This window comes from Pongo pygmaeus, chromosome 1 (genome assembly GCF_028885625.2).
Source record: "Pongo pygmaeus isolate AG05252 chromosome 1, NHGRI_mPonPyg2-v2.0_pri, whole genome shotgun sequence".
Lineage (NCBI taxonomy): Eukaryota > Metazoa > Chordata > Mammalia > Primates > Hominidae > Pongo > Pongo pygmaeus.
This window is the reverse complement of record NC_072373.2, coordinates 38,796,261-38,819,076: the sequence shown is the minus strand read 5'-3', so window position 1 is coordinate 38,819,076 and position 22,816 is coordinate 38,796,261. Positions and strand designations below refer to the sequence as shown.

Genomic DNA, 22,816 nt, shown 5'->3' with positions numbered 1-22,816 from the left:
GTGTGTGATGTTCCCCTTCCTGTGTCCAAGTGTTCTCATTGTTCAATTCCCACCTATGAGTGAGAACATGTGGTGTTTGGTTTTTTGTCCTTGTGATAGTTTGCTGAGAATGATGGTTTCCACTTCATCCATGTCCCTACAAAGGACATGAACTCATCATTTTTTATGGCTGCATAGTATTCTATGGTGTATATGTGCCACATTTTCTTAATCCAGTCTATCGTTGTTGGACATTTGGGTTGGTTCCAAGTCTTTGCTATTGTAAGTAGTGCTGCAATAAACATACGTGTGCATGTGTCTTTATAGCAGCATGATTTATATTCCTTTGGGTATATGCCTAGTAATGGGATGGCTGGGTCAAATGGTATTTCTAGTTCTAGATCCCTGAGGAATCACCACACTGTCTTCCACAATGATTGGACTAGTTTACAGTCCCACCAACAGTGTAAAAGTGTTCCTATTTCTCCACATCCTCTCCAGCACCTGTTGTTTCCTGACTTTGTAATGATTGCCATTCTAACTGGTGTGAGATGGTATCTCATTGTGGTTTTGATTTGCATTTCTCTGACGGCCAGTGATGGTGAGCATTTTTTCATGTGTCTTTTGGCTGCATAAATGTCTTCTTTTGAGAAGTGTCTGCTCATATCCTTCGCCCACTTTTTGATGGGGTTGTTTTTTTCTTGTAAATTTGTTTGAGTTCTTGTAAATTTGTTGAGCCATGGTTTTTAGCTCCATCAGGTCCTTTAAGGACTTCTCTGCATTGGTTATTCTAGTTAGCCGTTCGTCTAATCTTTTATCAAGGTTTTTAACTTCTTTGCGATGGGTTCGAACTTCCTCTTTTAGCTCGGAGAAGTTTGATCGTCTGAAGCCTTCTTCTCTCAACTAGTCAAATTCATTCTCCGTCCAGCTTTGTTCCATTGCTGGTGAGGAGCTGCGTTCCTTTGGAGGAGGAGAGGCGCTCTGATTTTTAGAATTTTCAGGTTTTTTGTTCTGTTTTTTTCCCCATCTTTGTGGTTTTATCTACCTTTGGTCTTTGATGATGATGTGGTACAGATGGGTTTTTGGTGTGGATGTCGTTTCTGTTTGTTAGTTTTCCTTTTAACAGTCAGGACCCTCAGCTTGCAGGTCTGTTGGAATTTGCTGGAGGTCCACTCCAGACTCTGTTTGCCTAGGTATCAGCAGCGGAGGCTGCAGAACAGTGAATATTGCTGAACAGCAAATGTTGCTGCCTGATCGTTCCTCTGGAGGTTTCATCTCAGAGGGGTACCTGGCCGTGTGAGGTGTCAGTCTGCCCCTACTGGGGGATGCCTCCCAGTTAGGCTACTCGGTGGTCAGGGACCCACTTGAGGAGGCAGTCTGTTGGTTCTCAGATCTCAAGCTGCGTGCTGGGAGAACCACTACTCTCTTCAAAGCTCAGTTGGAAATGCAGAAATCACCCATCTTCTGCTATACTCATGCTGGGAGCTGTAGACTGGAGCTGTTCCTATTCAGCCATCTTGGAACTGCCCCCCACTTAAAAAATTTTTAAATGACACACAAAGATGTATTGTGTAAAACATATTTTGAAATGTGTATACCTGTGGAATGGCTTAATTAAGCAAATTAACATGCACTACCTCACTTATTTTCTGTGGTGACAACACTTAAAATCTACTCTCTTAGTGATTTTCAAGAATACGATGTATTGTTATTAACTATATAGTCACTGTGTTGTACAATAGATTACTTCAACTTATTCCTCCTATCTAATCGAAATTTTGAATCCTTTGACCAGCCAACATCTCTCCAACCCCCTCTTTTCCCCCAGGGCCTATTAACTTTTATGCAGATATTTTATATTTTTTATTTTGCTCTGTTAGATGTCATTTTCTGGGGAGATTTCCTAAATCTCCTACTACACTTATGGATCCCAGTTACTTTTAAAAATTCCAGTGTCATTGTAAGCCATATGTTCTTGAAGACATATGGCATTTGAAATCGACAGTTGGTATCTGCCAACCATTGTTAGTGGGATACATGCAGGACATATTTGTTGAACAAACATTTCTTGAAAATCCACTTTGTGTATGGCACTCAAGAGGCAAAGATCTTGAAGGTTGCAGTTGAGAGAAGGGAATCCACACTGCCACACAGATATGAAGTTGTGTAATGTAGTAGGAGCATGAAGATGTTCAATTAGAGAAACATATGTGAATTCTTGCACTGCACTTACTGGTATATAATCTGGGTAAGTTACTTAATCTCTCTGCTCTTCTAGTTCTTGCATTTGTAAAATATGAATAGTTTTTACCTACTTTACAGTATAAGTAAAGCTACTCACACAGTGAATTTTTTGCATCACCAGCTGTATTTATCTAAAACATGGATTGATATTGTCTAGCCCATGGGTTATAGAAACACAGAAAATGGGTGACTGACTTTGCTAGGATTGGGATGATCTACATTTATCAAATGCCAACTGTGAATTAGGTAAATGAAGAGCCTCAGCATGTCCTAGGCAACACAGACAGAAGGTGGAAATATAGAACCTAAACCCAAGTTGGGCTGGTCCAAAGCTGTTGCTCTCCTGAGCTGACATTAAGCTGGGGCTTGAAGAATAAGGAAGATGCATTCAAAGTAGAGAGAACAGCTTTTGCTAAGTCACAGAAATATGGAAGCCCATGTTATGTTTGAGGAACACTGAAGACAGCCATGTCATTGATAAAAAGTCGTGAGAGTTAAGATTAGGAAATAAAATGGGATCCAGTTTAAAATGCCTTCCCATTTTGGATTTCAGTCTCTAAGCAGTGAAGAAATATCAAAGCATTTGCAGAGTAGAGACACATAATGTGCTTGATGAAGTAGAGGGAGAAAGGCTAGTGTATGACATGTCAGTTGAAATTGAGGCTTCTGGAAAACTTGAAGCAGAGATATGCAGACTGGAGGTGGAGCCATGGCAGTGGAAAAGTAAGAACTCAGGGTGAGGCAGTACTATTGCTCAATCTGGAACTTTTAGCAGAACCCCAGGCACCCCAAACATGGCTTAAGTTCTCTAACTAGACAGAGCCAGTTGTTTCCTTAGTTATTTGAAAGTACTCTGAAATTCTTGCATGTACTGCATAGATTTAAATGCTAAACTTTGGCCTCTGCAGTTTTTAAACTAAGCTGGACATCTAAATTATGAGGAAGGTAACTTGTCTAGTTAAACAAGTCTGGCTTTGCCTTCATTGCTGCAGGTATTTGATTCTCTCTCAGGAGTATGCACACAGAGTTCGGAAAATATAACTGCATTGACCTGATGTTGTTTGAAGCTCTGTACACTTGAAGGAAGGAGGAGGTATTGCTTTCAAAGGCTCTTCATGTATTCATTCAGCTTGGATATAGGATGAGATAGAACGTTAAGGAACTCAGGAGATTCTGTAACTTATTTAGGGCAAAGAGCGAGATGGGTGATAGCTAATCATTGAGCACACATAGGATATGCGTGGTTCTTGGATGGTGAGTAGTGGAGAAACGGTCCTGCCCTATCCTTGAGGAACCTACTCTGCTGGTAGGAACATGAAAGAGGGGAAACTGGTGAAACACAGACTTCTAGCTGAAAATGACCGAATATTTTGAGAAGGGGAAATATGTCCTACAGGTTGGCACAGAGATGGGACATGGGCCTTGGAATGACTTTGGAATCTGAGTCCTCCTGACTTTCAGTGTGTCACTGTGGCCGTTCTTCTCTTTCTTGAGAGTTATAATTGTGTCTCTTGTTGTCTCTGGCCTCATCTTTACAGTCTGTGGGGTGTTCACCCCTCATTTGCTCTCTCTGGTGTCCACCAACCCCTCCCTTGCCATTGCCTTTTTCATCCTCTCTTACCCTCTGGTTAGCATTTTTATTAGAAAATGGAAAACTTCAGTGATTACATGGAAGAACTGTGTCCAGCTGCTCAAACCCACCCAGTTTCTGTTTTTAGCTTCTCCACCACTTAAAAATAAGCAGCATCAGGTCCCACTTGCCAAGCCTTTGTCACAGTCTCCAGCAGCCATTCCTCCGGCCATCTGCTCCTCCAGATGCTCAGCCTGTCCCCACCTCCCATCTCAGCCCCATATGCAGCCCCTCTGTGGATGAGTGAGGGGCTGGCAAGCCCACAGCCTCCGGCCCGACTGCGTCATCTGCCTCCCTTCCCCATGTATGTTTCTAGTTTTGCTTTTGACCCACATTCCTGCAGCCCCCCACCCCCAGCTTGTTTGCCCCCACCAATCCTGTGATTTCCAGGGAAAGGATGCTGCCTGGAAAAGAGGGATGAGTTGCCATGGAGATTTGAATATACACAGGAAGCCACGGACACCTCACACCTGGAAGTACAAACGAGTTTGACATAAGTTTAGTTTAGCCCTAAGGTTTAGTTGGTTTGGGTTGCAGTCCTTCCCTTTGGAAGTCAGTGTCTTAGACGGAAGTTTAAAGCCAAGTGTTGCCATAGCTGAGTGTTGTCGTGACATTCCTCTATCCCATCTCGGTCTCTTGGATCACAGGCAAACTACTCAGAGGAATTGGAGGTCTGCCCTAGGCCAGTGTTCTGAGGGGCTTGCTGTAACCAGGCCAAAAGTCTAGCACCTGCCCTTGCACCTGAAGAGTGGGTATATTCACATTCACAGGGAGAGAAACTGCCCCGACCCACCCCTCTGTCATGTACCGTAGAGACCAAGTGGAGAACTGGTCGCCCCTGCCTGAGAACAAAGTGATTCTAATGTGCCTCACCTGCCATTCTTCCTCCTTCTTCTGGATTTCAGGACTGTCAGGGGAGGAAGCTTGGAATTGGTGGCCACACCTTGCCTGTCTGTGGCCGGGGGCACAGGAGGCTCCTCCTCACTCTCCACGTGCTGCCACGTGGTGGGCAGGATAGGAGGGGCCTAGTGGTCGAATACTGTGAAGGAACATTCCCTGCCCTGGGATGCGTTTCTCTGGGTCCCAGAGAAAAGGGGATGCATTTTTGGCATTACTCCTAATGCCCCCGTAGACCAAGCAAGAACTCTGCTCTGTGACAAATGTGGGGGAGGACAATTCGCCCTTTCTCAACAGGGCTCTGCCGACCTCTTGGGCAGGACGGCTCCGTCCTGCACATTGCAGTGCGCTTGTTATCCCTGGCCCCTGCCACATTGCCTTGTAGTCATTGAGACAACCAAACATGCCCAGCAACTTTTCAAACATCTCCTGGGGGATAGTGCCACTCTCAGTTTTTTGCTGCCAGGAAATCAGATTGCTACAGGCTAATCTACACTCTGAGAAGAGACCGGGACCAGACGAGAGCTCTCTTTTATCCTGATAAATTCCTATTAATGAAATTCAAATTCCATTTGTCCATTATTGCCTTAGCTGATGAACTTGGCAACTCTCTTTGTCATACCTGATGGCTTTTCACTGTCTTCTGATATTCCCCCATTTCGTTTATAATTCTTCAACATGAGTTCTCTTGTCAAGGGAGTTTTCAAGTACCTAAGCCATGAGGATGGTGACTTAACACATGAGGCATGCCTCCTACTCATGAGGCTTGCATCCTGGTGATGAAGGACCACAGGGGTAATTGCTGTAGGACTATGGAAAGGAGAGTGTAAGAGAAAAAGCCTTTAAAGTGGAGGCTTTGGCCCTGTGGCCCTAGAGATTCCGAAAGTTAGATTTATTGATGTAGCTGGCTGGTCAAAGGGAATATACCCTCTAATTTTGTCCATATGACCTGTTTCCTCCTGGGAACTTACCCCTAGAGCTCCTATAAACCAGTAGCTGAGCCAGGCGGTTCCCAAGGTGGAGAGAGAGATCCCTGATGTCAAAACCATCACCTTCCAAAATGTCCAGAGAATGCAAAGAGGAGAGATGGATTGCAGCTGAGACTCCTGTCCCCTTTGCTGTTAGTTATTACCCTCTTGTGGATGAATCGGACAGATCCCACCCCCTTTTCCTTTCCTGTAGCCCATCATTCTTTTTCCCCACTGTTTCACCGTGAAAAGGAACAATGCTCTGTTCATTTTGCTGCTTATTGGCATGGCTAGTTTTGTCAGAGGATGAGGCTGTTGGTTAAAATTAGGTTTTTGGATTCCTTGATCATCGTCTATTTTGTCTCCTACCCACTCACCCTGGGGGATAATCAAGAATTGCCTATGGGCATCTTGATTTCTCCTTTAAATCCTTTTAGTTTGATTCTAACAGGCTGTGCTTTAACATTCTTGCTTATTTAAATTTTTTTTAATTTCTAAATTTTTAAAAAACATTTATAAAAATTGAATTGTAGTCATTCATTTCAGATTTTAGCTGCCCCCCCCCACCCCACCTTCCTATCTCTGAGATCAGCAGCTCCTTCACAGTTGGTATGATTTTGACTTTTTTTTTTGCTAAGTAGATAAAGGAATTTATGGAACCATGTAGCTTAGAATATGGGGGTAATCACAGAATCAAAGGAAGAACTGTAGGAGCTGGGGCCTCAGGGCTGGACAGAGGAGTCCTATGCCTCCAAGACATGCTGTCTGTTCTTACCTCCCTGGGCCCTCAGCTCCTCCTCCTGCTGTGTCCAGTCCTTACCCTGCCCCAAGTATCAGCTCCACAGTCCTGCTTAGCAGCCCCATGCAAAGAGAGTCTTCCTCTCTCAGTACCTCTGTTGATTGTTTAATAATTGTAATCACTTCCCACAAAAGAAGAGCCATTTAGCTTAACAAGCTATGTGCACTCTTGGTAGTTGACGTTAACAAAGGAAAGATCACACAGGGCCTTTGTGTTCCCTTCTCAGGATGTGAGGCTGGGGGAGACTGATGGGATTAGAACAGAAGTGGTGGAGTGTCACACTCACTGGATTCCTTAGGAATCAAATGTCTTGTTAGTAACCGCAGTATCTGAAGAGAATTACTTGGACGCATTTATGTCAATTAAGATAATTCATATTTTCTTAATCCATTTTGGATCTTCCCCTGTCTCCCAACTTCCTCTCACCCTGCCTCCCTAGTTACTGCTAATTGAGTCAGTAATACCCAGAAAATATCTTCCTCTGCTTTAGAATGCAGAAAGTGGTAGATTAATGTCCCATTATTCTCAGAGGTGAAGAGTGCTGAATAATAAGCCTGCTCCTTCCCCATTTCTCTCTTATTAACAGTTTTCACACCATGTAATTATCTCGTACCAGGTCTCGTCTGACAGTGTCCTCCTGTACATGCCTGTGGCCTCCTAGAGCAGGGGCAAGACTAGAGGTAATCTTGCCTGGTGGCCTCTAAGTAGAGACACCCTACATCACTGGAGAGCATTCCAGAACAACCAAGATCAGGCAGACATCTCACTGTCCACGGCACAGCTTCTCTGTGAGCAGGCCACACTTGCGTCTGGCAGCAGTAAAAGCACGTTCCACAGTGATGTTGGAGCAGAGAGCCGTGGGTGGGGGAATGGGGAGATAGAGGGTAGCAGCCAGATCTGAGAGTTAAGAACAGACCCTGGGGCTGGCAGGAGAGAACAGGAGGAGTCAGAAATTCATTTCTCTAGATGGAGAGGACACTGACCATGATTCCAAAGCAGTCACAGGAGATTCACAGCAGGGCCGCATAATAAGTAAGCCTCTTGCTGAAGACTCGCCCTCCAATTTAGTCTTTTTGCCTGTCATGAATTGCATCGGCTGCTGTCATTGAGTCATTCCGAGTTCTGTTTGTAATTGGAACGCAGCTGAAATTAGGGTGCATGTGACCCTAGAGATGTGTGGGTTTCTGGAGGATATTAGGGAAATATCTCCAGACCCTTTGCTCCCTCTTTGTCTGTGTCTGTGGATTAGGCGGAGGTGCTAATCAGATACCCTGGGCCCCTGCATGTCCTGCTGCTGTGCTGTACCTGGTTCTCATTCTGAACACACGGTCCCTCGGGGTAGTCCCCGTGCATGTGCTGATAGGGCTTACACACTCCAGCACGGCGACCTCACTCAGAGGGGCTCCCAGAACAGTCAGTGCTGAAGGATAAAGGCTTTGTTTGCTTTATGAAATCCCTGGGAAAATCTTAAAAGGAGAAGTGCAATAAAGAGCTAGGAAGGACAAGTGGAATTCTTTATTGTGATGCTGTAAAACATCCCTCCAGCCTTGAGTATTTCAGGCACGCCGATACACTTCATCCTCAGTGCCGATGTGTGCCGCGGGTGAAGTGTGGGCCTGAGCTCTGATTCCAGCAGTAGGCTCGGCTCACACTGATTGTCCTACACCCTTATTATGAGATTGCTCTTAATAGCATGTCAGGTTTAGGGGGTGGTTGGCTGGCTTCCCAGGGTCAGTGTAACTGGCCCAGAGGATCATACTGATCTTGACCTAATTCCATGGAGCTATATATACTAGTTATCACGGACAGCAGTTTGAAGTTCTTGCACCTGTAGGTTTACATGCAGAAAGCAAGTGGAGGTGGGAGGGCTGCTAAATCCTAACTGGCTTCAGTGCTTGTATTCCACATGTCAGAGGGAAGCCCTCGCGTTTTGTTCCACCTCAAAGAAACAACTTGGGGTATGTCACTTCTTTCCTTAGGGTAGAATGAACATGGTGCAAGAGTACGGTTTTGTTTTGTTTCGAGACACAGTCTTGTTCTGTCACCCAGACTGGAGTCCTTTGGTGTGATCATGGCTCACTGCAGCCTTGAACTCCTGGGCTGAAGCAATCCTCCCACCTTAGCCTCCTGAGTAGCTGGGATTACAGGCACTTGCCACCATGCCCAGCTAATTTTTAAATTGTTTTTGTAGAGATGGTATATCACTATGTTGCCTAGGCTGGTCTTGAACTCCTGGGCCCAAGTGATCCTCCCACCTTGGCCTCCCAAAGTGTGAGGTTCTAGGCATGAGCCACCACACCCAGACAGGAATTGAAGTTTTGAGAGCTGTTTAAGTAATGACCTGGTTCGGGCTCTGTGGGGAGGCATCCTGGGCTGGTGACAGAGAAAGCTGGATGGTGTCTTAGCCCCATTTTTTCCACCCTTGTCATGAGATGCCTTCTTGCCATTTTTCCCGTAGGCCCAATACTTCTCCCCACAAGCTCGCCGTCGATTCCACGCTGCCCTTGCGTCTTGTTCCACCTCGATGCTGATCCTGTCCAACCTGGTATTTCTTGGGGGCAATGAGGTTGGGAAAACCTACTGGAATAGGATCTTCATACAAGGTAAGTTGCTTGACAGTGCTGTTTTCAGTCAGTTTCTTGCTTTCCATGTATGTGGATGGGATCATACATGGGATGGATGGGATTTGGGGGAAGTCATTCATTGTTATGTTCATGGTATGTGACCTCTAAAGTACCAGCCAGGAATAATTTCCTAAGTTTGGCTATGACTTTAAGTGTCCCCTATTTTTTAGGTACCCCATATCTCCTGTATGTGATACTTGTTTAACACCAAAAGGTATTATTGCAACTCTCCCAAAGTGTATATTCCCATCCATTACACTATGTTTCCAATTATGTGATATTTCTTAATCTTTCCTACTGCTATGGTTGAATATTCCCTTCAAAACTCATGTTGAAACTTAATCCCCAATTGGCATTATTAAGAGATGAGGCCTTTAAGAGGTGATTGGATCATGAGGGGTTTGCCCTCATGAATGGATTAACCCATTCATGGATTAATGGGTTATTATGGAAGTGGGACTGGTGACTTTACAAGAAGAGGAAGACAGACCTGAGATAGGATGCTCAGCCTCCTCATCACGTGATGCCCTGTGCTACCTGGGGACTCCACAGAGAGTTCCCACCAGCAAGAAAGTCTTCACCAGATGCAGCCCCTTGAGCTTGGACTTCTCAGCTTCCATAACTGTAAGAAATAAATTCCATTTCTTTATAAATTATACAGTTTTAGATATTCTTTTATAATCAACAGACAACAAAGACACCTACTGTCTGTGGGTCCTAGCCTGCAATATACTGCAAAATCTAACCTTGTTTTGTCTGTTGCTCTGAACGTCCTACTAGGAATCTGCCCTAGAAGCTTCCTTGTGCTCTTCTGAAGCTGCAGGCATGGCATCTGTGTTTGCCACAGCTCTTGGTTGTGGGTATTTTTGTGTGAATACTAGGGGCCAACCTTATGTTTAATGTACATTAAATAGATGATCTGAATATCCAAAGCAACGCCATATTTGCAGCAGGTAAACTGCTACTATGTGGGAGTTGTCAAAATATTCTATTAATAATTGATCATTGTTTATTTATCATCACTATTTCCCGTGGGCTGGGACTGAGTTACATCGTATCTATAAGAGAATTGGGAGATTTGGAACTACTCACGGTACATACTACTATAGCCAACTTGCTACATCTTAAAAGAGAAGATCCCTGCTCTGTTCCCTGCCCAGTGACACAGTCTTGTGCTTTTGCTTTGGGAAGCTTTGCCAAGTGGTGATGACATAACTCTGCACAGCTGGCCCATTATCTCCACATCTGGGTCCCTGAGGAGGCAGCAGTGCTTTTGCTGCAGCTCTTTTCATACCAGAAATAACAGCAACACAGCTGCAGTATTCCAGAATGGCAGACCATGGGCCTAAACTGTGGCAGCCTTGGGTGAGCCAGGCTCAAAGGGCCAGGAGAGAATCCTGTTCTACTTTAATCTTGTCACTAAAATACCCCTCTTTGATCTTGTTTTCTGTGAGATGTTTTAGCTGATAGTTCCTGAAAAGACCACGTACTTTCTAAGCGAAAGCGGTCCTTTAATAAAGATGAGAGATAATAGGGTATTAAGGATCTAAAGATAAAGGTGGGTTACAGCAACCTTTACTTTTCTTGGGTCCTCTCACAGAACCTAGCACAATGATAAGAACATTGTGACTTGGGGGGGAAAGTGCTGACTTGGTTTGCTTGTCACATAATGAGGAGGCTCTGATTTTCGCTTCTCTAAATCAAATGCATTGGGTGTTTGCTACTTGCGAGGCACTGAGAACACAGAGATGAAAAAGGAAGCTCACACGAACGTGTGTGCCAAACACACAAAAATGTGCAGTAGATTCAGGGAATTGCTCTGCCGGATGTATGAGTGAGTTACTGGAGGTCACAGGATGGAATAGCTGACTTTCCACAGAAGATAGGCTTTTCAGAAGAGGTGGCATTTGAATTGAAGGAATAATTTAGGAGTTTGCTAGGTAGAAAAGGCAGGCATATTAGGGAAATTAACACTGGCTGCTTTGTGTGAAACTCCAAAATCTTAGTAATTCCTCACCATAGAAGTTTGTTTCTCTGACAGTTCAATACAAATCCAGTGGCTTTTTCTAAGCAGTGACTCCAGGACCTAGAATCTTTGTTTTGATTCTCCACTGTCTTGTCCTGGCATCATGGAGGGGAAGAGAACATGGGGCTGGTGCACCAGGTGCTCAAACATGTGACATTTCTGCTTACATGTCATTGGCCAGAGCCAGTCACATGACCAACCCAAGTACAGGGCAGGGGTGTGTAGGTAAGCATGCAGATATCAGTGTGCACCAGCTATCTATGGCACAGCGGGAGAGGCACATGGGCCTGGTCAGAAATGCTCAAGAGGCAGTTAGAAATATGAGTTGGAGAAGACAGTGGGACCAGTGATTGAGATGTGTGGGGGTCAAGGGTGTAAACATTGTATGTGAGGCTAGGGGAGTAGATACAATTAACCACGGAGCTGTGTAGAATGAGAAGAGAACAGGGTGGGAGAAACCCCAGGGAATGCTGGCATTGAAGGGGACAGAGAGAAAGGCAGAAAGATCAAAGTGTGACTTGCCCGACATCCTATGGAGTTAACCTCAGTCACATGGGATTGGGCTCTGAAAACCCGGTCTGCTGCTGCCTCATGGGACCAGCTATGGTCTATGACTGAATGCATTGTTTGTGTCCTCCTTGGACTCAGGTGCCACAGCCCTGGGGACTCTGATTCTATAAATGTGGAGGGCTCTGTGGAATCATCTCTCTTCTGGGTTCTGAGGCCAGAGAAGCTCAGCTTAGAAGGCTTTTTCTATGTCCGTGATTATCCAAATGAGCCTGTTTGCATCTCTGCTGGTCTGTCCCATGGGCCTCCTGAGTCAGGGAATGTCTGCTGGGGTTTTGGCAGTTGCCACTTCGTCTATTCCTTGCTGTGGGTTTTTGTCCCTGAAGGATTGGGTTTAGATATCTCTTGGAGGAAAGTGAACCAGATGGTGCCCAATCTCCCATCCTGGAGAACTCTGGATTTCATTTCATAACTAATTTGACTTGATAGAAGATGAATATGAATATTCATGTTTTGGTGAAAAAAAATAATGAGTCTATACGATGCTCCCTCAGTCTCTGCTGGGGGTGTTCATATATGAGCTTTCTAAAATTAAAAAAAATCTGAATTCTGAAACTCATCTGACCCCAAAAAGTTTAGTTAAGGGATTGTCAAACTGTATATGGAGTTGCTGACAAATGTGCACCTTTGACAGCCTTGTAGTCTTGGCATCTTCCCTGGGACACATGATCAGTTCCTGTTGCTCCAGAGCCCATCTTTACACACTGAGGAAATAGAGTGAAGTGAGTGAGAATGCTGACTTTAGGGATGGAGAGCATTTAAGCTCAGTGTCTAGATTTCCAGGTTTAAGGGAAAGATGGCCCTTCCCTCTGCACCTTGATGGGTTGGGACCTGCTGCAGCAAGAGGGAGGAACCACTGACACCACATCCCTCTAACACGTCTCGCCTCAGAGTCCTGGAGGAGCAGGAAGGGGCAGACGGGTATCTAGGAAATAGGGATTATTGAGGAGATTTTCAAACACCTCACAGCTAATGGGGTGTGGATACACATGTGTCTTAAAAGATACACCTCATTGTTCCCCAGGGAGCCCTCTCCTGGCATCACTGATGTCCCTAGAAGTATCTCATGATTCGCCTGGAAAAGTTGTCTTAAAATTGGTATCTTCCTGTCTCCAGTTCACTTGAATTTAGCCATAGATTTGTTTGCTCTAAACTACAAAGTTTATTTTAGTGATTTCCATGAAAATGTCTGTCCTGGTCTCTGTGGGTCATATGGGTGATATGAGGCTGTAAAACCAGACCCTTCCCTTTCTGTTGTGCACCTGCCCTGCTGTCTAAAGAGTGGAAGACAGAGTCTGAAGGCAAGGGATAGAAATGCTCAGTGGCAAACCTAGGGCCCTGGTAATGTGTCATCCACCAAACAGTTTTGGTCAGGAAGTGTTACCTCTGCTGCTGAGGTTGAAGTAGTGTTCAGTTTATTCAGCAGAAAATAAGGGATCTATGTTTTTGCTTTAAAAAAAAACTCCAAATTTTTACTATTAAAGTTTACTTCAAGCTGCTTGAGGAATATGCATATCTAGGCCTCACAAACTTTATTTAAAAGACTTAGCTGGTCCATGGATCTGAGAAGGATATGGCTGGAGATTTGGTCCAAATGCTGTTCTAGGAGGAACTCTGCTGTGTCATGCTTTGCAGAGACCAATGCAGATTGCTTTTTACAAGCCCTTTGGCTCTCAAAAGCATTTGTTAATAGAAGGAGCTTTCTCATGCCTACCATAAATCTTTGACATTGAAGCATAATTTCTTCAACAAGCAGCTGAATAGAGCTCTGTAATTCAAAGGTATCAATGAGTTGTAACTCCAGATCAGCAAGGCCAGTCCCCATAAACCAGCTGTGGCCTAAGCATCTTGGCAGTGATCTCTCCACCGTCCTGGGGTAATGAGGAGAAAAAGTATTCAAGGGGGGTGTTTATACATTGGGAATATATCTGGCCTTGAGAGGGCGGAGAGCCTTATAATGTTTGTATGGGTGCTGAATGGTGCTTCTTCTAAAAAGTCTGCCTGCTTTTGTCCAGGGAAGCCATGGACTTTGTTTAAAAAAAAGAAAAAAAAAGGGAACCAAAACATTTCCCAAGTGGTGGGGCCTGGATCGCTGGGGTGATCCAGTGATAATGTTGCAGTGACAAGAGCTTGATAGAGATGTGGCATCCACCAAACACTGCCCTGTCTGATGCCTCATTACACACACACACCTGTACACACATGCACACATGGATGTTTATTTTTCCTTCTATTATCTGATCTATTTTGGCAAGCTCTGCCTTAACACTTAGCTCCTGGAGTGACCCCATGCCAAGGCAAGGAGAATTTGGTTCTTTTTCCCTCTAGATTGCAATGAGAGAGGAGCTGGTAATTTTCTTATGCAGGTCCCCATATTTTCTTGCTATTTCTAGCTGAGAGAAGAGAAAGTATATTTTCTCCCTGATTACTAGCTTGTCTGAGCAGTTTGTCTCCTAACTCAAATGGTTCTGGACAGGCATTTTATTTAAAGCTGAACTGGAGTATTGCACTAGAGATTCTGGAGGGTTGTGGTTAAATAGAAACTCATTCCCATCATATCTTCTTAAATTCTTGGGATTAAAAATTTCATTTCTGATGAAAGAGGACAGAGGGCAGGTGTCGGTGTCTCAGAGGCCATCCTTTCTGATGACTTTGTTTCACAGTCTTTCCTAGCCCTTCCCTCTAAGTGGAGTTTTCACTGCTATCATTGATTGTGTCTCTGCCTCACTGGATCCTCTGAGAGTTCTATAAGAGTTTGAGAAGAGGTGCTTCCTGTGCATCATACTTAAGGGTGATGAGGTTGACATGTAGATGTAGGTTAGACAGTCTATCTGTGTTTACATCGTTGGTCCATTTATGACTATTCTTGGAATCTGAATGTCAAGACTTGCAAAAGCTTTGGTTTCTTTACTGTATGCCACACAGCCAGCCAGAGGCCTTGGGCATTAGTTTTCCTACAAGTAATTCCAGCCAAGTCACCAGGCATAGAATGTGAGGAATAGTGAGTGAAAGTCCTTATTCAGAAGTGCACCTGGGGTTATGTTAAAGCTGAAACAAATTCTAAAACACCCAGGAAGGGCTTTCAACCAGAGAACACTTAAATCTTTTGTGCTAGGTTATGGAAACTTTTTCCTGCTAATCAGAATTTCCAGGGCACTGAACCCTGACCACTTGCTGTGTTGCCACATTGGTTCCCTGTGGCTACTGTAACAAGTTATTACAAACTTGTTGGCTTAAAACAACACAAGTTTATTTTTCTTAGTTGCGAGGACCAGAAGTTTGAAATCAGTCTCACTGGGCTAAAGTCAAGGTGTTGGCAAGGCTGGTTCCTTCTGGAGGCTATAGGGGAGAAGCTGTTTCCTTACCTTTTCCAATTTGCAGAGATGGGTGTCTTTTGGCTCATGCCTTCCTTCCTTCCTCTGTCTTCAAAGCCAGCAGTGTAGCATCTTCAAACCATGTTTCTTCATCTCTCTGCTTCTGTCACACATATCTGCCTCTTGTCTTGCTGTCTCCTCCTGTTTCTGTTTTTTGTTTTTGTTTTTTTTTTTGTTTGTTTGTTTGTTTGTTTTTGAGATGGAGTCTCTGTCACCCAGGTTGGAGTGCAATGGCATGATCTCGGCTCACTGCAACCTCCGCCTCCGGGGTTCAAGGGATTCTCCTGCTTCAGCCTCCCGAGTAGCTGGGATTACAGGTGTGCACCACCACACCTGGCTAATTTTTGTATATTTAGTAGAGACGGGGTTTCACCATGTTCGTCAGGCTGGTCTTGAACTCCTGACCTCATGATCTGTCCACCTCAGCCTCCCGAAGTGCTAGGATTACAGGCGTGAGCCACCGCGCCTGGCCGCCTCCTCTGTCTCTCTTATAATGACCTTTGTGATTCCATTGGGCCTGCCCGGATAGTCCAGAGTAATCTCCCATCTCAAAATCTCTCATTTTGATCACCTTAGCAAGGTCCCTATTGCTGTGTGAGGTGACTTTGACAGGTCTGGGGCTTAGAGGGTGGGCATCTCTAGAGGAGCCGTTACTCAGACTACTGCAGCACGCTGACATGTGCAATTGCTATGGTGCAGAACACCCCTTGGTGACACCACTACCATAGCTTCTTTCTAAAGAGATTTGGTTATAATAGCAATTTGGATGTGCCACTAGCCTCCTTAAAATGTGAATCTGCCTGTCAAAAGAAATAATACTTAAATTTCACAGAAGGACACAAATGAGATTTGTTATCTTCAAGGAATTTCAAGGGTGGTGTTGAGTGCTGCAGTTTTGCCTGCTCAGTGTTTGTTTCCCATTCTTTGGTAACAGCGCCCTGCTTTTCCTTTGGGAACAGATCTCTCCCACCCGCTCTCAATCTGTGTGATTGAGGTGGGGCACACCCCATATCTAAGATCTGCGAGCAACATGTGACCCAGGACTCGCCAGGCAGTAGGGTCCATCTCCCTGTGTGATACAATTCCAGAGCTTTTGCTGGAACTATTGGGAAGCAGAAGCAATCTCTCCTTTGGAGTGTGGAGTTGTCAGGATGCAGAGCTGGAGCTGCTGAGCCCTCTTGTCCTCCTAATGGACAGCCATGGAGGCAGGGGGCCAGCTCAGAGGAAGGCAGAGCTGCAGGATGGAAACTGAAGCCATATAATTTTGAGCCCCTAGATCGAGGAATGCCTGAAGCCAACATATCTTTGTATTTTTCTGTTACAGGAGGTTTATTTTTATTTTTTTACTCAATCCATGTTGGGAGACAGCATTCCAGGGCTTTCCTGTGTTTCTGCATTTCTTACAAACAGAGGTACTGGCTACCTTTGTTCCCAACTATTTTTCCTGGAATATTTGTATAGAAAACACCTCCAAATTGTCCAGCTACTAAGCAGCAATATCAGGCGAGATTATAAGCCCTTTGACTCCAAATCCTACTCTTCTCCCTCTGCTTTGTGAGGCCTAAATCATGACAGGCAACCACTGTTTACACCGTGAACCATCCCTGGGTGTCACTATCAGAGACAGTCTAAAGTGCCTGGTTAATTGTTCTGATTCTTAGTACTTCTCCACTGAGCATGTTGGGAGGGTGACAAGAGTCAGACCTTCCAGCCTCTGGGGCTGATAGACCAGCCTGAGGCCTGCTAGCTGGATTGGCACTGACCAGTCTACACACCTACAACTCTTTATCCCAAGCCTGCTCAGTTGGTCAAGGACTCTGGCTTCCCTCTTTAGATTTACTCTGACATTGCATTAGATTGCTCCCAAGCCCTGTTTCCAGTGTAATTACTCTTTTCCAGACCAAGAAAGCAGTGGAAAGAGGAGATCATTTTATTTTGGCACACAATTTCAAAGACCAGGGAAACAGAATTATCTCAGGGTGGCTGTCATAAGAGTCAAGGGCCTGTGACTGTCACATGTAAGGGCGGTGCTGGAAATGCAACAAAGGACAAAAGCATGGCTGGCTGTGGTTCTTGTCTTTGCAGTGAAGATCAGAAAGTGGAATCCAGGGGACCTTTTCCTTGCCTCAGGAATTCTATCTGGCATGATGGTCATTTATCTTGAGTGTAATTAAGGCACTCAAGTCTTTCAGTGAATATTCAACAAATGAGAGTGAAGACTATACAAAAAAACTTTTCATTATCTTGAAACAAAGACAGAAAAAAGCAAATCCTGTTTTGTCAGCACCTGTTTGGTATCATGTAAGATTGTTGAAGGTTCAGAGCTTCCAGCTGACACCTGTCAATTGGGCCTAGTTGGGCCATTTTTCTCTGTACTAACCTAACTCTCCCAGCTGCCGGTGGCTGCCCTGATCACATTAGCTGCTGCTGTGGAGTATTCTCTCTAAGGGGAAGCTACTGAAAGGGGAAAGCATGGAAAAGAGTGTGTTACGGTTGAATTGTGCCCACCCGATGAAATCCTAACCGCCAGTACCTCAAAATGTGACCTTATTTGGAAATAGGGTCTTGATAGAGGTGATAATGAAGCAGCATCATTGTCTGGGGTAAATACCCGAGGTTTGTCATCTCACAGCAAGGAAATCGAGTATGCGGACACATAAGAAGTGGGTTTAGGAGTGGAGGTTTAATAGGCAAAAGAAAGAGAAAAGGGAACAGCTCTCTGTCTTGAGGAGGTGATGTCTGATTTACACAGGGCCCAAAGATTGGTTGGACCAGGTGTGACGTTTACATGGCATGAGGAAGCTAGCCTGGCTGGTGCCATGTCGCCTGCTCATTACTGTACACATGGTTGGCAAAGAAAAGGGAAGATGGAGCCACCATTTTGGACATGCCTAGTCCCCCTGTAGCCTCTTTTCTATTGGCACAACTGCCGGCATTCAAACTGCCATGCCAGCTTCCAGCTTGCTTGTCTATGTCTGCAGTTCGATTTTACAAGCTGCTCTTTGTTAGAAAATGGTTTGGGGGCTGCTTTTCATTCAAAGGAAAACCTTACCGAGGACTTCCTCACTATCTGCCTAAATAATTTCTTCTTACTTCCTGTATCAATAAGTTAAAAATGAGATTATTAGGGTAGACGCTGGTGTCCTTATAAAAAGGGAGAACTTTGGATACACAGACACGCACAGAGGAAGATGATGTAAAACCATGGGGACCCAGGCGGCCATGGGGAGATGGAGGCAGGGATTGGAGTGATGCTGCCACAAACAAAGGAACACCTGGAGCCACCAAAAGCTGGGAAGAACAAGGAAGGCTCCTCCCCTCCAGGTGTTGAGGGGAGCCTGTCCCTGCTGGCTCCTTGATTTCAGATTTCTAGCCTCCATAACTAATAGACAGTAATTTCTGTGGTTCTACGCCACCTGGTTGGTAGAATTTGGTTCTGGCTGCCCTAGGGAATGATTATAGGGAGGATTCTGTTGTGTGGAGTATGGAGTTGGGGTAGGGAGAGGTACTGAGATGGGCTGCCAGTGACTCTTCCCCACTGTAAGAAACAGTTCATGAGTCCAGCAGCTGGAGGGCCAGAAACGCCCACTTCAAGTGTTCAGGTCCACATGATGGTTAGACTTTGCTGTCTGGGCATGGGCCATAGGACAGACATCCCAACAGTGTGAAGTGAGGATGGGAGGAGTCAAATGCCCAGTCACAGCAATGTCACATGGTTATCCAGAGGCACAGTGAGGGCCCTGGGAGGTGAGGAGCAAGGAAAGCCAGCCTTCTAGTTCCTGGGGAGCCATTGTCTTTCACAGGTGATCCAGGTCAGGCGAGAGCAGGGATGTGGTAGGTGAAGGCAGGTGAGCAGAAACACGGCCCCACAGTGAGTGTCCTGGGATGCACCAATAAGCCACTTTTAAAACAAAGCCAAACTTCCAACCCCCACCTGCCTTCATATTTATCTTCTCCTCTTCTGCCCTTCTCTAACCCCTGACATTGATTACACAGGAAGCAGCAGATAGGAATAACTAGCCTGGCAGTGTATGTCACCCTGCGTCAGGCTGGCAGATTGAGGCTTCCGGGCAGGGCAGGCAGAGCTGATACTCCACTTGAGAGCCACCCTGCATCCCACCAACCCAGGGCCAAAGCCTTTGTCCCCTGGGCATTTGCTGGCGCATGTGCCCGCAGAGCCTCTCTGCGCCCTTTTGTTCTCCTCTGGCTATTGTAGCGTGCCAGCTGCTGACCACTCTTGCCCAGAGAAGGAGGCAGCTGCTAATTTTAGCCCTACTTAGCCCTACTGAGATGTGCTGTCTCCAGGCAGCACATCTCAGGACTTAAAAAAAATATTTTTTGGTTGCATTTTTACATGACCTTGGGAAACAAAAAATTGGGAAGACTTCACCTGATATCGGTAAAATGAAAAGGGAAATTTAACCTTTTGTTTTAAAAAAGTTATTGTATTTCTTTGCTGTTAGAAATCTCCTGGGGCCAGGGGCAATGTCTAAGCTAGTTAACTTGTAACCTGTGGCTTTTAGTGGGCTAAGAAGACAGACAACTGAGTGCTAAGCCGCGGGATAGAACATTCTGCCCAGAGAGCACTAGGAAGATGTTTCTGGCCTGCTTGGGGGAGGCCAAGCCACCCTGTTGATGACAAGGGAATGTGGATTTTTGCTTGGTAAAGCTGATCTCCATTTTTCCCCATTGTTTACATGTTGGGTAGATGGGACCACTCTCATTTGTCTTGGTTCCAAGCTGGGTCGCTTCAGTGAGAAGGCCTTTGAAACACATCTGTTGAGCAGGGAGCCATTTGTGTTCTGAGGGTTGTCAATCATAGAAAATCTGAAAAATACCAGACAACATAATGGCACAGCAGCCAAACCATGCCTGGACATTTTCTGGTCACACAGGTCTGTCTGTGGAGCTGTGCTTTTTCTCAGAAAGTCATTGGGTTTCTTTTTAATAAGCTGGAAGAAACCAGCTAACTTTTAACTTAACAAAATTGTTCCTGATCTTGTTGTTTTTCTGTTTGTGTTCACAGTTATCCATAACTTACTTTAGTCATATTTGAAGCTAACCTCTTGATTACTTTTCTCACTTTATGACCGCGCTTTAAGATTGCTGGAGGGTTGGCTCATGACTTTTGGATTGCAATACAAAATTTCTATCAGCCAGGGCTTTACTAAGAAAAGCAAAAGTATGTGGCAAGGAAATAAGCAATGTGGGAAGCATCTCAGCTTATCTGAGGCAGGAGAAAGAGGGACAGTGGTCAGCTGAGTCTGAGTGCAAGGCTAAGTTATTTTTACAGAGAATACTGCTAGAAGGAGAGGGTTTTGGGGACATAGTGCTTTGATATATGCATTGGGGACAAAAAGGTGAATGGCTCAGGGATGCACCAATAAGCTGATTCTAAAACAAAGCCAAACTTCTAGCTGTCACTTGCCTTAATATCTGTCTTAATTTTGTCTCCTGGGTGAGAAAGTCACCATAGAGGAGGTGACATCAGAGGTGGGCTTAATGGATGAGTAAGTACCAGATTCGAGGGATGGGGCACAGCCTGTACAAAGGTGTGGAGGCATAAATCATATATTCAGGAACTGCAAGCATCCTGGGATCATAGCCGGAGAGGATGCAAGGTGTGATATTGATGATTAAGCTGTTTGCACCAACAAACAGCAGGAAGGTAACCTGAGGATCAGAGAAGCCCATACATGCCATGCTGAGGTGTGTACACTTCATCCTTAGTAGGCTGAGAGAGGCAGAGACTACAAGGATTTTTGCAAGAGAGTGCCATGATTTTCATTTTTGAAAGATCCATCTAGAGGTCATGTGAAGGGGAGCAGTACTAGGCGCAGGGCGATCAGGAGGAGGCGATAGGAAAGATGATGAGGCTGTCAGCTATGGCTGTGGGGCATCAAAGGACAGAAAAGATGGAAGAAGAAATCTTCAGAGTTCTCCCAGGGAGAATTTTAGGGAATCAGTTAAGTCTTCATAATTTGTACAATAATGGTTTTGGTACCTAAGATGGGCAAAAATACTTGAGGTTTATCCTTTTTATTTGGTAGTTCATTATAGATTAATTTCTGAAGTTTGGAGAAAGAATGGTCACTCCAGATTTCCCCTCTGTTTCTTTGGCTTGCCCCTAGAATTTGAAAGGATATGCAAGTGCCAAGGAGAATGTCAAAACAAAGAGGGGATGCTTTGCGGAGATGAGCCACTTGCTCCACGTACTGCATAAATTAATACTTTTTCCAAGGCTAAGTTCGTTCTGGAAGGGGGACGCCTTTTATAGAAAGTGTTTGTTCTTTGCAGATATTTTACAGATATTTCAGGTTCGTCTTTTGTTTCCTTAAACATCAATAAGCATAGCTGCTTTGTAATCTATGTTTGATACTTTAAATATTTTAAATCTGTATGAATCTGTGTCTGCTGTGTTTTACCCCTAACTTCTCTTTCCTTGGATACTTGGTTATCTTTGTCTATGTGCTGCTCATTATCTTGCATAATTACATGTGAGGTATTCCTGAGGCCTAGTGTGAAGGTATCTTCCTCCAGACAAAATTTGTGCTTGTATCTGCCAGACCAATAGGGCTGACCCAATAGTTACATTTCCTTAGGGAGGGATTCACTTCCCTCCCCTTCTCCTTTGGAGGTGGGAACTAGGTTTACTTCTGGTTCACCCTTAACCTGGGGATGAATATGATTATTTTCTGGGCCCCAGCTTAATGTGTTTTTGAGGGCCACCTGTTAGACTTATTGCTTTTGTCAGGCTCTGGGATTTTTCTTCTACCATCTTACCCCAAAGGCTGCAGCACAGTCTGGACAGACAGATGTCTTCAGGAAAAAAACAACTTTAAGAACTTTCTTTGCCTCCTTTAGTTCTCATTTTCTCTTAGATTTTGGCCTGGTTATTCCTTACTGTCTTTCCAGAATGTTGCTAGCTGTTTGGGGAAAAAAATTAAAATATTTATCTGACAATTTTAGGATTCTATTTTCTCCCAGTGGAAGTATTGGTACAAATAATATACTTATCATTGCTGGAAACAGAAGTCTTAGATTCTACAGAAATCCTGCTTTTCCTCTGAGTCAAACATCCCAATTGAAACATCTAAGGAATGATAATATGCTTCAAATATAAATAGGAAGTGTTAGGAAAATGCCTTATTAGTGAATTCATATTGAATTGCTAAGAGAAGTTAGGTGTGTCTGAGATATCCCCTGATTTCTGAGGGCTGTTATAGAGGCAGTGTAGGATGGTAGTGGAGGACTCTGTAGTCAGAGACAATTGAGCCACTTACTAGTATGGGAACTTGGACAAGGGACCTAACCTCTCTAATACTCAAATTCCCACCTGTAAATTGAGAAAAACACCTACCTCATAGGGGGTTGTAGAGATTAAATAAGATAATAAATATAACCTTACACAGTTCCTGGCACGTGATGACCCCTTACTAATGGTAGTTGGTTATTGGTACTGGTATTGTATTAACATTATTCTGCCACATGGCCCCATTTTTCTTCTATCAAAATAATTTGGTGGATACGTGCATGCAAAAGAATGAAGTTGGACCCATACCTCACGTCATATACAAAAGTTAACTCAAAATGGATCAAAGACCAAAATGTAAGGGCCAAAAGTATAAAACTCTTAAAAGAAGATAAATCTTCATGACTTTGGATTAAATAATAATTTCTCAGATATGACACCAAAGATACAAGTAAG

At 44.5% G+C, this 22,816-nt stretch overlaps 1 protein-coding gene across 12 annotated transcripts in view; it reads left to right on the top strand.

Moving 5' to 3' along the window:
* Nucleotides 1-22,816, top strand: part of HHAT (hedgehog acyltransferase) — a 388,363-nt gene that overhangs the window by 322,514 nt on the left and 43,033 nt on the right. For all 12 annotated transcript variants that reach the window (XR_010127770.1, XM_063672407.1, XM_063672403.1 and 9 more), the window contains one exon: nt 8,976-9,120. Coding sequence is in view for 11 of the 12 variants with exons in the window: in XM_063672407.1 (XP_063528477.1) it covers nt 8,976-9,120 (145 nt within the window). In the remaining variant the exon portion in view is untranslated. The remainder of the gene's footprint in view (nt 1-8,975; nt 9,121-22,816) is intronic.